This window comes from Embiotoca jacksoni, unplaced genomic scaffold (genome assembly GCF_022577435.1).
Source record: "Embiotoca jacksoni isolate LCO1_2020_lvr unplaced genomic scaffold, fEmbJac1.0.p SCAF_27, whole genome shotgun sequence".
Taxonomy (NCBI): Eukaryota; Metazoa; Chordata; class Actinopteri; family Embiotocidae; genus Embiotoca; species Embiotoca jacksoni.
This window is the reverse complement of record NW_027185378.1, coordinates 3003445-3026194: the sequence shown is the minus strand read 5'-3', so window position 1 is coordinate 3026194 and position 22750 is coordinate 3003445. Positions and strand designations below refer to the sequence as shown.

At 41.1% G+C, this 22750-nt stretch overlaps 1 protein-coding gene across 4 annotated transcripts; it reads left to right on the top strand.

Moving 5' to 3' along the window:
- Positions 1–936: 936 nt before the first annotated feature.
- On the top strand, positions 937–22348 carry letm1 (leucine zipper-EF-hand containing transmembrane protein 1). 4 transcript variants are annotated; one of them, XM_069160783.1, is made up of 15 exons: positions 937–1293; positions 5420–5477; positions 5740–6232; positions 9496–9639; positions 10123–10260; positions 10495–10698; positions 10788–10907; positions 11120–11251; positions 11449–11607; positions 11904–12008; positions 13236–13370; positions 13541–13734; positions 15025–15057; positions 15588–15744; positions 16679–22348. In XM_069160783.1, exons 1-15 carry the CDS (start codon positions 1209–1211, stop codon positions 16829–16831), a joined length of 2310 nt encoding a protein of 769 aa, XP_069016884.1. In that variant the 5' UTR covers positions 937–1208; the 3' UTR covers positions 16832–22348. The 4 variants fall into 4 exon arrangements, with proteins under 4 accessions (XP_069016884.1, XP_069016887.1, XP_069016885.1 ...); XM_069160786.1 differs by lacking the exon at positions 15025–15057 and having other exon boundaries at positions 15606–15744; XM_069160784.1 differs by lacking the exon at positions 15025–15057.
- Positions 22349–22750: the final 402 nt, after the last annotated feature.

The window sequence follows — 22750 nt, the reverse complement described above, 5'->3', positions numbered from 1 at the left end:
ATTTGTACCTTGGCTTAAGTAAATGCACTTAGTTACATTCCACCACTGTATAATTATAAACTCATTGTTCTGTAAAGGTAACAAACTTGGACCCTTATGCTGAATCATCAGGGGCCTAATGTTAATAGAGGTCTAGGGTTAAAATATATTTTAATCTAAATATGATACTTTAATAGAGTCATAAGTGGTCATGGAAAACATTTGAAACATTTCTAATTAGTTGTCAATGCTAAATGATGAGGACTAATACCTCGAAGCAACAACAAGGTTATGGCCGAGCACAGGCCTCGATGCTTCCTTGTTTCCCTCAAATGATGGACAGTAAATTCAAGCATACATCTACAGTACCAACAGGGGAACCTAGGGGGCATGAAACCTGCTGAAATAACAAATATTACCGGCTTCCGGCAAAAGTTGGCGTTTCCAAATAAAAGCCAACTATCCTTGATGGACAATAATAGCAATACATGGCAATGAAGTCTTTCACTAACACCAAGGCGGAGGTTCATTTTAATACAAGGAGAACACTGGGAAACAAACTTTTGGCATCCCTCAAAGTAGACATTTACAGGATTGTTTTTAAACTACACTTTAGTCAGAAAGATATCAACAATGTGCAGTTATTGGTCCTTTAGATAAACTGTGTAAGTGGTTGTTGGTTTGGGATTTAAACAAGATGTAATCGTCAGTCAAATAATCTCATAATGGTCTCCATTTACTGGTTTTGAATTTGCTCTATAAATAAATTGACTTGTCTTAAAATATTCAAACATTTTAAATGGACGTGATAATATTCCGATTTTTTTTTTTCCCCTGTGCAAAATCTGCATTGGAAATACGACATTTGCGAATATGGAGTTGTCGAAACTTATAAATACGGGCTTTTATTTTATAAACAAACCGGAAGTTTCGCCTTCTCGCGCACCCTAAACATAAAGTTTGACGTCATTCGGGATCCTGGTCTCGGCTAGCTAGCCGTCATCTAAAACGTAAAAGGGAAGGGCATAACATGGAGCTACATTTTCCGATGTGCAGTTACTTATCCGCCGCGGCTTGTTGAAAAGATTTAAGGATTGGTATTTTTTTTTAATGTTGGGACGTTGGCGACACTTTCTTTTCAACATCTTGAATATACAGTAGCTAGCTGACCGGTTAGCTGGCTTATAACTTACTGTAACTGTTAAAGAGAGCGACTTCACACTGAGAGCATGGCGTTGATCCTGTTAACGAGGTCCCGGGCACCTTTAATGAAAACGTCCCGATCGCTGAAGAACGAATTCCGGAAAAGCAAAGGTAAGGTTTTAATGTTTGGTCCACCGCTGCGTATTGGTATTGTTATGCCAACGGTGACGACACAATGCTAACAACTAGCTTCGTCATATTAGCATCTAGAAGAGTCACGTCTTTACAGAGGCAGGTGGCCCTGTTTGGGTTTTCAGCAACATCCAAGGTGACAGCAGATAACTGGACACCGCACTTGAAACGGTCGATCATTTATATTTGACGTATAACACCTTTATTAATAGTTGTATTGGACGTTGGGAGTCGTATTGGACGTAAGGGCTACAACCTCAATGACAATACAAAAAAAAAAAAAAAAAAAATCAAGGATCCAGGATATCTGAGGACAACGTGGCTGGTCGCCCCCTCCTTCCACTGCAGTCTGAGAGGATGCTGTTGCTATGGCAGACAGGTTCCCTTCTGATTATTCAGCATCCACAGCAAGAAGATAAAAATCAGTTGGATCCAGAGACAAACTGTGTTTTAGTTTGGCTCTAAGGTGCGCTTATTTTTGTCTGGTTGATTCAAATGCATTGTTTTGCTTCTATGATGGAGCACAGTTATTCTTAGTTCTGATCAATATTTCACCAGCAATGGGTCAGTATCCTGTGTAGGGTTGCAGCAAGATATTCTGTGTACATACATATACGATTGTAGAAGATTTTAAGTGGGTCTATATCAGTTATTCCTGTGGCTAATTTACACCAACCAGCCTATCTATAAAGGTAAACCCTGCCAGTGCCAAGTGATGATTTTAATTTGTATCTAAACGTGTCTGCCTACTGGCTCGTCTTGAACTCGGCATCAAAGCGAATATGACTCCACACCAACACAACAGTTTCATATCACTGCATATATTTGATAAGAAGCCTTTTAAGTTAGCTGTTGTAAAACCAGTTTAGATATTAAGGTGATGTCTCTTTGCACTTTAGTTGTTTATTTAATAGGTTTATTACAGTAGGCAGTGAATGACATTGAAGACAGAGGAAAACGTGTTGTTACGGTGATGTGTATCCTTAATGCATTGAGGCTAGTCTTATAAATAGATGAGAGGGTCATAATGGGGATTTGTCTGTCTGCTGCGGCCGGACTGAGACTGTTCTCTTGGCTTCAGGCCCAGATTAGCAGACAAATTGCAGGGCTTGAACGGGGAAAGGTCAGCGCCTCGTATTACTCTACGGGAGACGGAATGAGTTTAATTTTCCCGTTTGTGTTCGAGCTCATAAGATGCGTTACTTATAAGTTGTGTCTGAATACTTCTTTGCATAGTAATAAAAACAGACCCTGATGTTCTTTGACAAATGATCAACTAGCAAAACGTTTAATTAGGTACAATGAAGTTATATTTTACTTCAGATTTCATTCCGTTTCTGATGACAATCAATAAATCTAGGAGTTAATCCAGGTGTAACGATCAACCTGCCATGTATAAATAAGGATAACAAGGTAAACTTCAGCTTGACGTCAGTACTAAGTGCCGTGTCAGCTGAACATAAACCGGTGTGCAGTCTTTGCATAGTGGATGTCTAACTATCATCGACGAAGACGCTGAGGTCAGAGTTGGTTAAGATTAGAGTATTATCTAACGCAGCGGCAATATACCACAAGAGAAACAATCAAGCTTCACCTTTAGTAAGGTGATGGCACACGTGTGTAGGTGTACTGTTAGGTATTAGACAGGGGACATCTGCAACAAAATATTCAGTTGTCTATTTATTCGTTGTATTTACTCATTATGTGGTTCATTCTGCTGAGACCACTGGTCCCCGAAACTAAGTTTGCACTGAGACACCTGAAAATGTAAGTCTCGGTTGTGTCTGCACTGCTTTCAGTCTGACTGAGAGTGGTGTCGAATAGGAAATGACCCAGAAACATCAAATTTCATGTGGACTGTGACACCCCCGAAACCACATACTTGGGACCAGTAATTCCATATTGAGCTGCTGTCTGGTATTTAGTTCACCATTATACTTTGTAATAAACACGCTTATTTTGAATTCATTCCAATTCTGCTTCCAAGCTCTGTTTTGTTTACGTGTGGTCTCTGTGGATCTCAATAAATACAGCAAGAATGTAGATGCAGTGATATACACGCTTTCCTTCATCTGTGATGGGAGGCGGTCAGTTCGATCAACCGGCCTCACACTTTTCATAGAACAAAGTACATCCAATATGTTGTTAGATGTTACGCCAATAACTTCATGTTTGGATTGGTTAAGTGCAAGACAACTCTGTCTGTGTGGACACAAAACGTGAGAAGTGAAGTGTCTTCAAAGAACTGGCCCAACTTCCCTGTTTGTAGCTACGCTGCTCACACAGGAAGAGTAATTATACGGCAGTTTTAGCACTTTACGGCCAGACAGCTGCAGGCTTTCGGTCACACTGGAGTTAACAGGTAGGAGTGAAGCAGGAGTCGGCGCCGTCCACGGCCAGATCAAGTTCAATAAGACTCAAGGCCAATTCAATGCCACACAAAAGTTCAATAAATGGTGTACAATACATTTGGATGACAGGTGTGTTCAGAGCGTTCAGGAGGCTGTTTCTTCTTGCCACTGATAATCATTAGTCCCAAAGACTCAAGACCAGAGCTAGAATGTCAACATTTGGTCACCAAACGTGATTATTTTTGTCATCATGTCTTTAAACAAGCAGATTTGTAACATACAATAAACATTACATTTGATTTATTGCCTAATTCCCATATTTCAAGAAGTTTAGTTTAGTCAGGTTTCAGTAACAGAAGTGGCTCATGTTTCGACTCAAAGGTTTAATCTCATATTAAGTAGCTAAAAGCTTTTGGCCTTACAGGAATCATTTTGGGTTCTTGAACAGTTTTGTTTGAAGGAGGTTTTTGCACACAGTGGCTCTGCAGTCTGTGACCACATCACCAGAGACACTAAAATGAAAGTAAAAGTATAAATAGACAAATTAAAACAAATCTTTATACAATTAGTATGTAAGGCAAAGTACTTCAGGCAGTGTCTGTCTAAAAGTATTATATGACAGAAACATTATGGACAGACCACAGGTCCGCTGCATGTAAATCAGCATGATTTACATGTAAATCAGCATGATTTACATGCTGCTTTGCATAAAACTAATTTTAATGTATTTTTATAATGAATAATGTAATGTGACTTGTCTTAAACTGAAAGAGAATGTGAAACTAAAACTATATAACCCCCCCCCCCCCCCCCCCCAGGGAGAACAAACCCACACAGGAAGCCCTGCTGTAGAGTTAAACTGTCCGTATAGCTCAGGCAGTTGTTGCAGAGTTGAGTAATCTACTGTATTTCCAGGGTTTTCTGCCGGTGCTACAGTAGATGGCCGCTGAGCCACAAAGGAGACACTGTTCCAGTACACTCGTGTCCTCCTGGCCGCGGGCCACAGGCTGTCATGTTCAACCAGGCCGTGCTGGATTCACTCCAGTAAGCCACGTGACAGCCGGAGGAGAGGCGTGGCCAAGCCATCTGCCCCCGACGTGATTGGTTGAAAGAGTCTCGCCACTCCGCCCTCTCCGCATGCACATAACTGTAGTTTGTGAGTTGGAGAGCCCCGAGGGCCTCCCTGGGGTGTGAATATCCTGACCACCAATAGAGATGAGTGAAGATGTTAACAGCTGCTCTTCATTCATTGGCAGAGAATGTAACCACAATAGAAAATACTTCTTTTTTTCAATACCTGTGACTCTTTGTACATTCAGTGAATTCACACACTCGGGATCAGGCTTTATGCTAAAGATTTCCATTTGATGAATTTGCAAAGCCCACTCACCCACCCCCGAAAAGCTAAGGTTTATCAGCAGACCTCTGTTAGGTGTTCCTAGATGGATTATGTAAGGTGTGATGTCCCTTTATATTAAGCTATTGTGCAACCAGTCATAAGCACAGCATGTTTTCCTGGTGCCGTGAGGTCAGGAACTCATCAGGCCAGGCAGCCTGCAGATAACTGCTAATGTGTGATTTGCTCATTTTCTCATCAGCAGCAGTTCATGAAATCCCTGAATATACTCCGTGTGTGTGTGTGTGTGTGTGTGTGTGTGTGTGTGTGTGTGTGTGTGTGCGCGCGTGGTAATAGTTAATAGCTCATTTCCAGAACACAACTGCTCATGTGTTGTTTTTTTTTTTCTTGCTTTCAGAGAAACTCCAGGACGGTTCCTGTTTCAGCTGCACGACCCTCAGACTCTCCGCTCCAAAGTAAGACAATTAGGCGTGACGCTTGCACAGCAGATCATGAAAATATCTGAAAATGACTTAATTTAAATAATATGACACAAAAGGTCCATCAGTAGTGTAATATAACATATAAAGACTAAAATTCAGCCATACAGGTAATAATTTTGGAATTTCTAAGAAAAGTTGCCAGTTCTTTTAAAAGGAAGTCGATTGTTTTAAGGTAGTACTTTTTAAAAAAATTTTATCCCTGAACTTTGTATTTTTCATCCCGTTGTCCTTTTAGACTTGATGGGCTCCGACTTGGAAGCTTGGCCTCGGCCTCTTCGTTCGGTTCTTCTCTCCCCTCGTCAGATGAACACGTGGCTCCCTGTCCGAGCTCGGACTCATGGTGGCCCCACTGCGCTCTCGTGATGGGGGCCTGCGCCTCGCCGTACCCTGCGATCGCAACGGGGGCCCAGTGGACGATAGCACGACCTCGGGACATCCCCGGTGTGAGGTGGATACACACCTCCAGGAGGAGGTGGGACGACTCAAAGGTGGAGAAGTCACTGCGTTCGTTAAAGGACAAGAAGAAGAAGCTGGAGGAAGGCGGGCCGGTGTACAGCCCGACGCTGGACTCAGGGCTGGTCAGGGTGACAATCCGACAGCGGGTAATAGATGAAATCAAGCACTACTACCACGGCTTCAGGCTGCTGTGGATCGATACCACCATCGCCGGGCGGATGCTGTGGAGGGTGCTCAATGGAAATCCTCTGTCTCGCCGTGAGAGGAGACAGGTGAGCACGGAGGGAAATGTACATATTCCGAAACATTTTCTCTGGAGACGACAAGCTTTGATTGCGATGCACTCTCATGCAACCAATTTGGCAATTCATAAGATGCAATTAGGGGCCATTGTTAAAAGCTAAAATCAAATTAATTTATGCCTTCGTTTCTTAACTGAAAAATCATTTGCACAAACTAGAAAAGAGCATTTCCCCACCATTTAAATTCCCCATCAATTTTCAATTAGAGGTACTGTAGCACTGAGCAGCTGTAAGAATTAAACTTGATGCAAACTACCAGTCAGTAAGCAGCTAAACCTCTTTTTTGCCTCGGACCTTCTGTCGCCTTTGTCGTCTAGCACAAATATTTTGCATGTAGCCATCAATGGCATTTTAGGGTGTTTTTACAGCATTTTTCTGTGTAAAACAAGTCAACCTGAAACATTAAATTAGTAGCTGAAGTCAGCCAGCTGAGGGGGCTTATGTTAGCTTCGTGAACTTGTTACAGCTGCATTTTATTCTATTATTTCTATTATTATCTTATTGCTTCTGTATGCTGCTGTAGCGAAAAAAATTTCCCCTCGGGGATTAATAAAGTAAATACCTACCTACCTACCTAAAATGTGGAACAGAAAGGCTATATGCAGGTGTAACAGCAGTAACTGGGTCGCAGGGCTTAGCGAACAGTTAATCACTGCTACATCCCATAAAATTATTCTGCCAGCAGGAAATGTTTAAAAGTCTGTTCAAAACTTTGCTGAATAACAACAAATTAAAGGAATTCACGATCCACCGTTTCCAGTGAAAGGAAGCCATATTTCCGGTAGTTAACCAGTTCAGAGATCAGGGACGTCTGAACGAGGACTCGCAGCTTAGACATCTTGTCCTATAATGTTAAATCCGCTGCTTATCAAACCTAAGTGGATCAATTATAGAAATCTGAGCGTTTACTCACCCGGCCCTCGGCAGATTGTTCCGCTCGACGAAAGCTCTTTAGGTAGGAAGAAGCTTTACGTGCGGCAGCTGTGAACAGAGAACAACTCATTTAACATTAGCTTCACCAAATGTTTAAACTTAGTCAAACTCTCTCATCATTTTTTGCTTTAGTTGCGGGTTCCATGAGAAAAAAAAACACTGGGAGCAGAGAACAAGCAAAGTGATCACGACTTCACCTACATTGATGAGATAACTTTTTAAAAATGTTACAAAATGATAGAACAGGAAAGTAACTCGTATTTTTCTAGTTTATACAGTATTACATCATCACAATTTTACTTCCTTTTGCAAGTGGTCAAGTAAACACTTTTTTTTTTTGAAGGGACAGACTCTTCTCGTATTTCATGAACACGATCTTCAACTTGTTCTGAATTTCGTGGCAGCCTGCTGTCCGACGTGCAGAGACGCCGTTTGGACTCAGGCCCAGTGCCCACTGCAGTAATCTGATGAAGGTGCCGTTTCAGGGAAGGTGAGCGGGTCAGCTCAGCTCACACTTCCTGTTAGCACATCCCTCGGTGGTACAGGATGATGCAGATTGAGGTGACATGATTGGCAAAGCTGCAAATGCTCTTCTTAAAAGGTGTGATATATTGAGTTGCTGTCGCGGCTGATTGCATATCTCACTGACCTTCCCTGCAAATCTCTCCGTGTGCTTTGGTTTGAACACGTCGACAAATTCAAAACTGCTTTTTGCTTTTTAACCATTTAAAGTCAGATTAAAACAAAACAGAAAGACCTTTGAATGTTGTCTGTTAGTCTGCCGTGATTTAAATAGTTCTTCAAAATTTCCACCCAAAACTAGGAAGCATTGAGTGAGAATTTCCTTCTTACTCACAAACTTGATTTTCTAAAGGAGTGTTATGTAAATACAGCTGCTTTATCTGCTCCAAAATGTCAAAAAGAAATCCTGTATTTCCTGATGAAATGGATCCTTTTAGAACATTTTAGCTGCATATTCATCTTTATTTGCACAATACTGGAAAATCAGGAAATTCAGAATCTAAATATTTTATGCAAAAGAAGGAATGCAGAGGTGTTAAACTTGCAGAGGCATGTTTGACAATGTGGAATTTTTGCATTTCTTACTGATGCACAAGAACAATGGGAGCTCTCTTATTCTAACAGAGATGGTAAAGTTAAGAGCTGAAATGTCCCTGGCCCAAGTCAAATTTAGATAACAGCATCATTTACTGCAGTAAATACATTTAAGGTGTACCGTGCTCTGTGTGGTGATGTTAAAGAAACTGTAGAAAGGAAGCCTCCCTGCAGTGCCAATGGCTGCAGGGCAGCGCTGATGATGACTACCGTTCCCCCCCCCCCCCCCCCCCCCCCCCCCCCCCCCCCATTAAAGCCACACCATGACCCCATCTGCACCTTTTTTCAAATGCATCAGCCTCCCTCGGAGCTGCATGGTCCGAACCCCATCCGCACCCCATTCATCTAACCTGGGCTGGTTTTGCCTCCTTAATCTCCTCCTTTCATATTACAATACTCTAGCCTCTGTCTAAGGCTGCCTCTATTTTAATGCGCCACCTCCCCCACGCTCCCTCTTCCCCCTCTTTGATGTGGAACTCTGGGAGATGATATACATGTCAATGGACCTGCAGACAAAGCCCTATTCACTCAGGCTGGCCTAAATCCTTCACCCCACTGGGCCACTGACATGCAGGTGGACAGGCTGGAGAAAGAAGGACTCGTGTTTTTGGCCTTCTCTCCTCGGGGCTGTTTTCTGTAGATGGGTGCTTTGGGATTGTGTCTCGGGCCGGTCAGAAAGCCACCGTCGGACAGCCGTACAATAAAGCGGCCCAGCGCTGGGCCGCTGCTTCTGTACTCTGAGGGTTGTTCAGGTCTGTGCTGAACAAACGCGCTTCCTGTTGGATGAAGTGGACGATTTTTGAGCCTTGTGAGGCAGAATGTTCACTTTGGTCCACAGATCCGTGCAAATAAAGCACCAGTGAATTAGGACGTGCAGTCGGGGGATGTATGGGCACAGAAGTGCTGAAGGCTGAAACTGTTATTAGAGGGACTGAGCAGGGGGACAAAAAACAAGTCTCTGTGTTGGCTTTGCACGCGCTGCTGCTCTCTGCTGGTGGCATGCTGGAGGCCCATGTCATGCATGCGTGAAGGCCATCTTTATTGTTGAAAAAGCAGACTCAGGCTCCGGTTGCCACACTGCTCGTTGGCCACTGTTTGTTGATGTCAAACCTGAGTATATACAAAGATCCCCTCACATGATCTTGTCTTCACATCAGTTTTCCTTTTCTAAATTTTCTCCCCAGTTTCTCAGAACATGTGCGGACGTCTTCAGACTTCTTCCCTTCCTGGTCTTCATCATCGTCCCCTTCATGGAGTTCCTGCTTCCTGTAGCTCTGAAACTTTTCCCCAACATGCTGCCGTCCACCTTCGAAACCCAGTCGAAGAAGGTAATCACAGCCGGGCATTTTTGGAAACTGTCAGAAAATGTTCATTATACTTTAATTTCCCTCAACCGTATGGTGACGTATTTATGGGCTTTTTTTTATTGGACCAACAATCCACACATGGATATCACCTGTTAACTGTCACATATGATAATGAAAAGCATAAAATCCTCACATCTTAGAGGCTGGCATTTTGTCTGGCATTTTGTTTGAAAACCAGTATTTTGTAGAACTTTATACAATAATAATAAATAAAATATTTTGGTAACCATTATATTGGTTTTTGTTTGTGTTTCTATTTTCTGTCTTAATCAGACAGTTTTTGCAGATGATATTGATAAATAAATACTGTATAATGACACACTGACCTCATATATAGACTTGTGTTGACATTATATATATTATAGAAATGTTTCTTTCATCCTATTTCAGCATCCCTTGAAAGAGTGAGTGCTCTACAAAAATGACTTCTGTAACTTTTTTCAGGAGGAGAGGTTGAAAAAGGAGCTGAGGGTCAAACTGGAGATGGCAAAGTTCTTGCAGGACACCATCGAGGAGATCGCTCTGAGGAACAAGGTTTCCCAGGGTAACGTGACGGAGGAGTTCTCCACCTTCTTCCAAAAGGTTGGTGTTGGCCGCATGGACACCAAATGCATTTAAATGAGGGTAAACGGCCTCGGTACTGCCATCCGGTGGTGGAAAAAGTAATTGAAGAAAAGTAATGTAGAGTGAATCTGTGCATCTCAATCAGAGAAATCTTTTGAAATCTGAACTCTGATTTCGGGTTTTAATACACGAATCTGTAAATCTGCCGTCATTTTAAATGATTTACAAGTCGTAACGTCTTCGTCTCTGTAGATCCGGGACTCGGGGGAGCGTCCCAGTAACGAGCAGATCATAAAGTTCTCCAAGCTGTTCGAGGACGAGCTCACGCTGGACAACCTGACCCGACCCCAGCTGGTGGCTCTCTGTCGCCTCCTGGAGCTCCAGTCCATCGGGACCAACAACTTCCTCCGCTTCCAGCTCATCATGAAGCTGAGGGCCATCCGCGCAGATGACAAGGTAAAAATCTCTCAATTTTCCGTCTGGAAATTTTGTGTGCTAACTGATCGTAAGGAGCTCTACATGACCGCTGCGCTGTGTTCATCCAGCTGATAGCAGAGGAAGGGGTGGAGAGCCTGAACGTGAACGAGGTGCAGGCAGCCTGTCGCGTCAGAGGGATGAGATCTCTGGGAGTCACAGAGGAACGACTGAGAGAGCAACTCAGCCAGGTGACGACAATATTGATGTTCAACAAATAAAAGAATTAAAAAAAGACATTTCTGGTCAGAGGGGACTCTTTATATCCAAATTTTAACGTTTGAAATTCTCTCATTCCTCTTCTATTATCTCCCTCACACAGGTTGTTTAGACTCAAATATAGAAGTTTATGCTCTTACTGTTTTCCGTGTTAAATCTCCATCTTTATCGTAACCTCTCGTAGTGGTTGGAGCTGCATCTGAACCAGCAGATCCCCACCTCTCTGCTGCTCCTGTCTCGAGCCATGTTCCTCCCCGACACGCTGTCTCCCGCCGATCAGCTGAAAACCACACTGCAAACACTTCCTGAAATGGTGGTATGTTCAGTATTTTATTCAAGTTGAAGAAAGGAAATACCAGAATTAGGTCAAACGTATTTAAAGAACAGAGAAGTTTCTTTAGTTATTGGTCCTTTTTATTCCTTAATGATAACGTGCAGCCAGCATTTTTAAAAATTTTTTTTTTTATTCCGTCTCCCTTGAGATAGTTGACTCCTCTCTTCTCTCCTCTCCAGACCAAAGAGGCCCAGTTAATGGTGGCAGAGTTGGAGCTCTCCAAGGTTGACAACAAGACCAAGGTGGAGGCGACGCTGAAGGAGGAGGCGGCGATACGCCAGGACAACGAGGACCGGGAGATGGAGAGGCTGGTGGACGCTGCAGAGAAGGCTGCCCGGGTAATGGCCTTGTCTTTTAATTGTTTAGGGCTGGGTACGGTTTGAAAGTTTGGTACCGGTGCAAACAAAAGACCTGGAGCTGACTTTGTAAACTGAAATAAATATCTTTGACGAGAGTGAAATTTGACAAAAAGCGGCAACATAAGAACTTAAGGTCTTCATGGATTTGTTGTTTTTCTTTCAATTTGTCGACATAAAAAAGATCACTAAAAGTTAATAATAAGACTGACTTCTTTCACTTCGATGACTTTATTCAGTCCTGTTTTTCTCAGTTGCACTGTCACTGTCCTCCACAGAACGGTGAGTTGGAGCTCGAAGCGGAGGCGGCGTTATCGAAGGCTGACCTGGCAGCTCATAAAGACACTCTGAGGGATACGGCGCCCGTCCTAGAGGGGCTGAAGGTAATGTGACTGAGCATACAGGGGAATCAGTAGAGCGCAAAATGCTGGACAAAGGTTTAATTTTTGTTTACATTTTACACAACATTTACCTTCAACATTGAAGTTATTTTATGATGGAAAAACTTTCGAGCACATTTAGATCTCTGAAGTCAGTCCTGGACATGAGTAAAGATTAAATATTCGTATAGTGACATTTTTAACTAACACAAACTTTATGTCACAGATCATTAATCATATTTTGTGTGGACACAATTTCTGCTTCTTGTTTCCTGATGATGTACCCGACTGAGATTATTTTGTCACTCACTTGTTGCCGTTCTGTACCACACAGTTTGAACAGTGGCAGACGCTTCTGCGCTTCCAGGTTAGGTTTAAAAAAATGCCTCCTCCCAAATGACCCCTGACACCAGTTTATCCCTGATATCCCCTGTATCTGGTCTATCTCTCCGCACACCCGGAGGTGGGTTAAACAGTGCTTGCATATCATTCTGGCGTTTCATGTTTTGTACAAGTGAGAACATAATAAGGGATAATTTATGGGAAAGACAGGATGGCTGTTGACCTCAGCCAAAGCACTCATTTTCAGCTTTGTGTTCTTCAGCAGGATGAAAGGTTGACAAAGTAAATTGTCAGCAAAGAACACGGTGAGGAATGATCAAATGTGTCGAAATTCAGATTATTTTTGACCATTTAACCCAAAATACTGGCAATAATTGAGAGCATTTCCTCTTGTCACAGAAAATCTCACTCCTCCGTTCTCCGACTTTGTTAAAGAAATGCTAAATATGATCTGCAGACTCTGTTTGACCCACGTCTACATGAACTCTTCCTCCTCTTTCCCCTGTCCATCCTTCAGCCAGTGTGACTGACTGACCTAACAGCCTTTGTAGCAGCACACAGTTCCTCCCACCATGTGGTCATGTGTTGTGGGGTTTATGGGGAATATCCCAGTGTCCCCTCGAGCTTCCCTTTTTTTTTTTTTTTTTTATACCAAGTTGGTGTTTTTGGGTCAGTTTCTTATGTGGGTTTATATTAAAAGCACAGGTGGTACTTGCTAATTGAATTAACAAAAAAAAAACAACAACAACCAAAAAACAGCTTTGAACTGCTGTGTTCATTATTCAAGATCAAAAAATTAGCCTTTAAAAGGATTTATACATTTTACATATAGGATTTTATTTCAGATATTTAGGCCCAAATTTCCTCACATCTAACTCCCTGTTCCAGGGTGAGGAGATCACTAAAGAAGAGATCGACATGCTGAGTGACGCCTGCTCAAAGCTGAAGGGGCAGAAGAGGCTGTTGACTCTGGAGAAGGAGGAGCTGGAAGACCTGAAGGATGACGTCCAGGAATACAACGAGGTGACAAAATTCAGGCATCGTTTGCGTTCAAATCAAAGGTTTTTAAGGGATTCATTTGTGAAACTGTTGGTGCATTTCCGAGCTTCGGTTGTGCACGGATTCATGTCTCGCTTTGTGTTTTGTCTGCGAGTGTAAGCGTTTATTCATCTCGTTTCCTTCGTGTTTTCTAGGATCTGGAGGAGATAAAGAAGGAGCTCTCAAAGACCGGCCAGGAGAAAGCTCTGGAGGAGTCCAAAGCCAGCAAGCGCCTGACGAAGAGGGTGAACGGCATGATCGGCCGCATTGACAAGATCATCCTGGAGCTGGAGAAGGACAAAGTTATCCTGGACGGACAGGTGGACAGCGGAGTCACTCCGCCTGTTGGGTAAGAGCTGAATCATAGCAGTGTGTGGCGAGTTTCATCCCAAAATGTTCCCTGTAGAAAAATTAACTAGAAAAAAAAAAATCCTCCCTTAGTTGAGTTATTGTTTCAGGGGTTGGCTTTGGATTATAAATGTTTTGTTAAGCCGCTTATATATTTTTTTTTTAGTATTTGCATCGCTATTTGCATATTAAAAAAAAAAAACTTATCAAAATGGTAAGTAAGAGAGTCATGGCAATGAACTGAGCCAGTTCTGTAAAGTTAAAATGCTAACTTTCCAGACCATATCTGATCATTTGGCTTCATGACGGTTTTACTCTTTAAATGAACAGTTCAAAGTTTTGGAAATGTGCTCACTTGTGATCTTTCAGAGGGTTCGATTACAAGATCAGCTTCATGTCTGCGTGTTGAGTTCAGAACTGGACGTCGGACATAATCAGCTTGGCTTAACATAAAGACTGGAAGCTGGTAGTAAATTACACCTGCCATTAAATATCATCAAACTTCTCATATTTCTCTTTTAGGAATAAATCAACTAATCAGATTCCCAAACTTGTTGAACTTTTCCTTGAAACTAGAAAACCTTGACTCTCATGGCTTTGCTTCATTTCATAAGCTGTCGTGTTTGTGTCTGTAAAGGACGTGAGGTTTTTGAAAGTGAACGATGCAGAGGCAACTCTTTGTTGGACAGAACTGTCTTTGTTTACACAGTTTTAAAAAGTCAGAAAAACACTCTGATTTCAACAAACATCAACTCTGATGTTGTTGTTGTTTTTTTTTTTTTTTTTTTTTTTTTAGCAGAGTTTGCATCATATAAGTCAGAATGAGAATATAAAATCATCTGCAGTTTACATTGCAGTCCATCTCCATTGCTTTTGCAGTCAGCTCCTGCACACGCTGATGATAATTATCAGCAGTTGAACACAACAGTGATAGAATGAAAAGAAAATATGTAACTTGGAAACAGCTAGTGATCCAGTTTTCTGTGATTTTTCTCCAAATGTTGCCTGTGCATACTTTACTTTATCTCTTTATGACACGTAGCTGTGTATTTGTCTGTCATAGATTATGTATTCTGTTGGTAACAGTCAATATCATCATCATGTCTTCATCCTCATCTTCATCATCACTACTTTCCTTGTAAAATGGTGGTGGAGATAGATAAAAAAAAAAAAAAAAAAATTTAAAAAAAGGTTTCCCCCAAAAATAAAAATAAACCCCCAATCATGTAGTTTGAGATTGTCAAACCAAATCCTCTTTAATGCATTTAAAATCCATTTGAAAATTTCACAGACTGTTCTTTACTAAACATAGTGATGCCACAAGGTAAGAGAAACTGTGGTCAATCGCCATTTGCTTGCTTTTCCAATGCTAACATCGCATCGTGGTTGGTTGAAATCATGCCGTAAAAACTAAAGAATCAAGCGTTTCATCTCAGCTTCCATTTCTGCTCTCCAAAGCTCCGCCCACTCGTCGCTGTGCTCCAAATTCATTGAACAGCTTTTGTGTTTTGATGAATGAAATCATATTGAATACAAAGATATGACCCGCACTGCTTGATGGTCTTTCAGACTCTTATCTCAAATTCACATGAATATTTATGAGCAAACATCTTGTACGACTAATTTATTGTTTGTTTAAAATCCGAACTTTAAATGCATATACATCAGCTATAAAGAAATCAAGTAAAACCACGTGTGCTGCATTCAGCATGAATTAACGTATTTACCAAATTTAGACTCAAAAATTGGTTTGATTGGTGTGCTCCGGGGACCTTGAACGCAGCATGTAGACCTCCAGGCTTCTCCACCGCATTTTACGTCCAGTCAAACCTGGTAACCGTTTCCTGTATGCAGTCTGTTCTACACCTTCAGGGAGAACCTGATCAGCATCGACGAGCTCATCGCCATCATGCGGCAGATCCAGAACATTCCCGAGCACAAGCTGCAGAGCATCGCCCAGGCGCTCGACGACAACAAGGACGGGAAGATCGACATCGACGACGTCATCAAAGTACGTTCGTCTCCTCTGGGGAACACGCAGGAGTGTTCGTACTGTCGTTTGTGTACTTTTTTATAATGACTCGCTCATTCTGTTTCAAACAGAAAGTAAGCGTTTATTTTTGTGGCTCATGATGTGGTGATGAAGACTTTCACCTTAGCATTACAAAATATATTTAATGTGTGAAGTAACACTGATTTGTCCAGTTTCCAGCTTCTGGATTCAGTCAATTCTGAAAAAGACTTTGTTAGATTTGGGCTGGTTATAAAGACTAAGTGCTCTATCTTACACCCAGCAGGTGTCCTTGCTAGTTTGAGACAAGTATACTTTGTCATTTTCCCATCCGGTGCCGGCATTGGTGGCCAGTTGCAACAATCTGAGTGCCCTTGAGTGTGTTAGTCTAAAAATGCGGTGTGGTCAGGAGCATTGTTGGTGCACTGCTATCTTGGGGCAGCAGAAAGTGACTGACCAAGAAAAAGCTGGTCTTAAGTCAGTGTCGCCGTGTTTTACGCTCACATAGGTGGTGCACAACACACATACCCGTTGCTTATTACAGACACGTGAAGCAGCACACAAACATGAAAAAGATTAAAAAGAAAGATTATTATTATTATTATGTACATTATTTGGCATGCAAGCAGATCTGTTTCCTCTGCAGAGAAAAGCTGCTTCCTAGTCCTTTTCAAATCTGCATTTCTAATTGCAACCTGCAATTTTTATTTTTTTTCATGTCAACGGGCCAAAAATACATCTATGATGAATAAATAAAGTAAATACAACCCTTTTGAACCACGCACCTCACTTTGTACTGATATTATCCATCTTTTAGACAAGCACGAGTGGATTTGGACATGTCTTAAATGCACTAATGCAATGTGCTTTAGATTGTGCTAGAGATTTGTGCATCTCTGGTATCTGAATGAGTTCCTTGGGTCCTGATTTCCAGGTGGTGGAACTGATTGACAAGGAGGACATCGACATCTCCACCACGCAGGTGGCCGACATCATGGTGATGCTGCAGAAGGAGGAGAAGCTGATGGAGAAGGAAAAGGCCAAAGACAAGGCTGAGAAGGAACAGGCGGCCACGCTCAACAGCTAACTCGCCTTCCTCACGGACACAGAGTGCTTGTTTGTGACCGGTACCTGGTCACATGACACTCTGAACACCAGACTGATCTGGAAAACATCAAGAGAAAACTACAAGGTAACAGCTGCCTTCTGAAAAGAGTTTTTCACTGTAAATTGAGCTCCTAAAAAAAAAAATAATAAAATAAAAAAAAAAATAAAAAAAAAAAAAAAATCCAAAAAAGAGGCTTATTGCCTTTTAAAATGCACAAAATCAACAAGAAACTTAACTGTTATTATAATAACCTTTTGTGGACTAATCATGTACATGTGTAAACTTCATTTTGTGTAATTATACGCAATTATTTATTGAAGCAGGGAACACAGTGATATGAAACCATGCTTGTTTCTCCCAATGTACAATTTGGAAAATAGGAAAAATGTATCAAAAAACAATATTTTTGGGAAAACATATTAGGAGATGTATTATTTAAAGTTTGGGTTGGACCGTCTTTGCCTTTCATTTCCTTCATGTCATCATCTCAGAGAAATGAGAGATCATTTCTGGACATTGCACAGTGAACATCATTACCGTCATTCCACTCTGTTTCCTTTCCTCTTTAGAGTTTATTTATCCATCATGCCCCCACATTGTAAAGTGAAATGTTATGTTGTTGTTTTTTTCCTGAATTGTACTCGGACAGGTAGCTCAAAGTTGGCTGTAGGTTGTTTAAATGGTGGCTGCAACCAAAAACGTTGCGAGACAACATAAAAAAGAAATCATGAAAATTCATTCAAAAATGTCAAATTAGTGCAGGTTCAACCTTTAAAGGGTTGAATTCTCATCTAAAAAAAATTAAATATTGTAGTTTCAGGTCCATCATTCCCTCTAAAACAGTTATATTCATCTGAAGTGTTGGATGTTTGTCCGAAAAGCCAGGGACTACAGTTAAAAGTTTTAATATTAAATAGTACTGAACTGTAGTTTATTTTCAGTTTGCACTCATCATCCAAAAGATTCCTGTGAGTTATTTCAGTAGTTCACGTCTCATTTTAGCGCAGCTCTTTGTTTATATTCTTTTCGTATTCATTCTTGGCTTTTTTTGTAAAATGCCAAATTTGAACTGTGGCACATTAAATAACAAGTTTATTCCTAAAAACCAACAAACTAACCAGCAAAGACTGATTGATGCGTGTTAAACGGTCAGTGTGGGGGACGCTAAACGGGCCACCATCCAAATATTTTGTCTGTCGTTTCCGTGACAAGAGATAGAAATTAGTTTTGCAGCAGTTAGTGTAAGAAAATCAGTTATTCGGAGGTCGGAGGGTGAAAGTGTCGTTTCGTGGATGTTAAGTTGTCTGATAATCGAGGTAGTCTTGGACCTTTAAGGGTTAAATGCAAAGTGGCCTTCGCATGACACTGATATTGTGGTTCAGATACTGTTGTGTATTTGTTTTGGAGTATTCGAAGGAGACAGTAGAGCTCCTGATATTATTTTCACTTGACTTAATTAAGGTTTTTTGGGCTGAAGAAGTTTGGCTGAATTTATCTGTAGATCAGGCAGTTTTGAGTTTTCGGCACATACCGAGTCCTCGTTGTGTTCTTTGCGCTGCAGCCATGAATGTTGTGTTGGTTGGATTCATCAGGACCAAGTGATAATTTCAGATAAATTATATTTATCCTGATAGCTGTTGAAATATGTTTGTCTGTGTTCACAACGCAAACAGCTTCGCAGTTGTGTTTTCATACACAGGGCTGCAAATAATGATTAGTTTGATTATATCATGTAATTAATCTATCAAAAAAATGTAACAAATGTTTTTTCTGACTAACACCCGTTATATTTGGGTTTGATTTCCATAAAAGAGATAAAAAAATGAAAATCAGCAAGTTCTCACGAGCTAATTTTCAGCCTTTTTGATCACTTGCTAGTTATACAAGTAATAGATTATTTTTAAATGATTTTTCTGTTGATCTAATCAGTGATTAATCTAATAATTTCAGCACCGATTTACACAGAAGCTGCAGTTGATGATGCATTTTTTTTTTTTTTAAATTTGCGGCACACATTTGATAATTAAACTTAATGAACTCACTCAAATGAAAAAAGAATAAAACTTCATTGACGTACAAACAAACCCAAAATATAATTGTTCTGGTTTTCAAGTCAAATCTTCTGGTTGATTTCCCAACAGGTTTCTGTTCGCTCATTGACATCGGTATTGTGTGTCGTGTTGCTCGCAGTGTGAACCCGGTAAAGGGTCCATCCGCCTCTTTATGTTGAGGAGTTTATGGTCACTGCCAACCGTCCGTCATCCCCGTTTACACCCGAGGTCTTCTCGCGGTACTGCGGAGGAACACCAGAGTGGTACTTGAGGTAGCGGCGAGTGGTCGACGCGCCACTTAATCCGTTCCCGGAATCCTCCGTCACACACGCGGGTGATCGAGCGCTTCTTCCATGAGAGCGTCGTCCCCGCTCAGGCCCAGCGCTGCTCCGCCTGGGACCGCTCAGACTGATGGGGGGGGGGGTGCCGGGGGTGCCGGGTAAACACTCGCCCCATACATGGGCCACAGCCAGCTCCACTGGAGGGTTGTGTTTAGGTTCGAGGCGCTCCGGCGGGGAGATGGCACGCTCTGCGCCCCATAAATCAGCGGCGGGTGTAAACACGTCGGAGCAACGTTGTGACAACTGCTTCGATTACACTCGGCAGGAGAGAGCGGTGTTTGTGTCGCCCTGACAGGTCGGACTGAGGGCAGCGCCGCGCCGCGCCGCAGCACCGCCACTGTTTCCAGAAAGGGCGGGGTCAAAGGTCAGAAACAGGCAGGCTGATGGAGATCGATACTCGGGTCCAGTGGAGGTCCAGAAAGGTTTGACAGAACATTCATTTAAAGGCCTCTGTGTTTGGGCTTTGACAAGACACAAAACTTTGATCCGTCAGCGGGACACCGTTTGATAATCGATTACATTAGTCTATAGAATGTTTTGTAAAAATATTTTAAACATGATCTCTAGGTTCTACACAAAAACACTTTGGGCACTCAAAGATCAATTCTATCTACATTGATATAAAAACACAAGAGCGACTTCAGCATGAAATTTCCAACTTCCAAAGTTACATCATAAAATTGCTTTGTTTGTCTGATCAACTTTCCAAAATTCTGTTTTATGTCATCATAAAATGAACATATTTTTTTTTTAAACAGCCGAAAAGTAGCAAATCCTTAAAACATAAGAACCTGAAACTGCTGAATTTTGTAGGAGTTTATTTTCATTTCATGCACGGACATCGTTGTGAATAATAAATGTCAGTTATGCAGTCATATATATGACCTGACAGCCATATTTCCCATATGCTACCAGGATAAGATTATAATATATGAAACCTGTCAAACCTTCAAATGCATTCAGGAAATGAAAATAAAATTTTGAAATGACAGAGACGCCGGGACCCTGATATGATTATCAGCAGAACGCCACAACCTCCTGAATATGGATGTCTAGAAACAAACAAACAAATATATGTGACCTTATATCTCCGAATGTGTCGTATTACAGGAGCGTTCTGAAACAAAGGTTTCTCCAGCCGTGCATCGAGATGGTTCTTTGTATGTCCTTGTGTTTGGCTGCAGTGTGAGGAGAAGAGCCGAGTTGTTTGTTTTAAGCTGCTCTCTTTTAAAAAAAAAAAAAGAAAAAAAAATACTTGAGGGAGGAGCACAGGAGAGCTACAGTCGGTGGAAAAAGCATTTTGACAGTGAGCTTAAATCAGTCATTTTTCATTGCCATGCAGTCCAGTAACCAAGACGAGGGTCGTGTTTTTTTTGTTTTTTTTTGCCTTTCTTCCTGCATTTAGTTACTTTTTGTTTGCATTTTAGGTGACTGAGAAAAAAAAAAGCTCATTGTCATGAACTCTGACTGTTCTCTGCAAAGTATTGCCACTGTGTAAAGTGCACTATTCATTTTTTGATACAGCAGGTGTGTGTGTGTGTGTGTGTGTGTGTGTGTGTGTGTGTGTGTGTGTGTGTTCGCCGATGGACTCAGGGTGTGAATGTTCAGCAGGGAAACGCGAGTGTTGTAATCTACCATGCAAACCGTCCTCTTAAGATTCCCGTTGAGTTTAAGGATCTGATTTTTGTGCTAGAAGAACAAATAATATAAAAGCAATAAGTCATTTACGCATCATGTAACTTTGTTTTTGAATTTTGTTTTTCTCCCTTTTTGAGGTGGAACAAATGTTGTTAAAAAAAAAAAAATCTAATGTAATAATAATTTAGCATGTTAAAAGCACCAAAGAGGATGGTGTAGGTAAAAAAAAAAGAAAAGCCACAGAAGATAACTTGTGGATTCGACTTCTTTTGTTGATATCTTCTTATTTGGGGTTGATGTGCTTACAATTGGTAATCGTAGAGACTTTTTGAGAACAGATGTACCCACTTTTTCTTTTTTTTAAAGTATATTGCACCAGTCTGTTTTATCACCAGAGGGATGCTACTTTTTCTAGAATATATAAAAAGATGAGTTTTTTTCTTTGACTGGGAGTAAAGAGTACAGTTTGCTGAGGGAAAAAAAAAAGGGGCAGCCAAAAACCGGATCAGCAGCGGGCTGTCGCTGCAAATAAAAGCTTGAAGGAGCAGTTTTCTCAGATTCATACAAAAGTTTTATGAGACTCTGAAATGAAACGAGATTTAACTGCATCTCAAATAGTCGTGCAGCCACCATCGTTTTAAAGAGGAATCTGGTTCTGAAGGCGTTGAGGAGGAATTTAAAGTGTGTTTTTCGCCTCGCATGAATCGCACAAATTGTCAGTCATTAGCTGTGAGCGAGCTTTAAACAGCCACCAGGTCTGTTTGCGTTCAGCTCGGCCTGCGACTGAACTCGTAACCCACCAGAGACTCCGGCCCCTTTATTATTTTCCTCCAGATTCATAAAAACTTGTGGATGTGCAGGCAAATTCAAATTTTTCTGTCTCATTTTGTGTTTACAAAATGCACTTTGGTTTCTTCCTGAACACAAAGTAAAAAGCTAATTTCAGCTTACAAATGTTTAGAAGCACCAGCTGGGCCACCGTCATCTTGCATGATATCAAACCCCAAATCCAATTTTCAGATATACTCTACAAATAGAAAAAGTAAAAAAAAAAAAAGAAATCGAGTTTTGAAAACCAAATTAATGAGGCAGAAATCTGAAGCGACAGCTGCAGTTTAATATCTTACTTGATAACATTATGTTTTTGAAACTATATAAAAAATATAAAAATTAGTCATTGGCTCAGTATATGGTAATAGCGTACTGGAGTTTGGATTAATTTTTATGTTATTTATTTATTTATTTGAATCAGATTTTTTTTTCTTCCATTTTTTTGTTTTCATCCCAATGTGGAGATACGACATCGTTCAGGTCATAAGGCGATGCTGGGTACTGGATTTGGTTTTTAGTTGAATCTCAAATGTATAACAGACATTACTTTTCATTTTTAGCACAAATTTAATGTAAAGGAAGCATCATTTACAATATGACTCATCCGTGTTGAATAAATTGTGAATGATCCCGTGTTTTCTTTTCGTTTGGTTTTGTTGGTTTCTGTTTCTCATCTCATATTTCCCACATTATGTATAACTCACTTCCTCTCTGCCATTTTTTTAGGCTGTGTGTGTCATTTTTTTTTTTCATCATTTCTCTGCCCGAACCCTCGTTCATTCCTGAGTCCTGACTGGCCTCGCCACACTCGCGGCCACTCCCCACTCAGCCTCCGTTGCTCCGCCGCTGGAATGCAACCAGACTCATTTTTCCAGCGACAGTTTTAGGGTCCTGCCTGTGGAGTGGTTGTTTTAACAGACTGGAGCAGGATACCCAGAGCATTAAAAAGATCTGGGTTTTAACTCTTTAGGTAAACAAAGTTAACTGGCAAACACAATGTAATCAGGAGCTTATGTGTCTTGTTTTTTTTTTTTTTA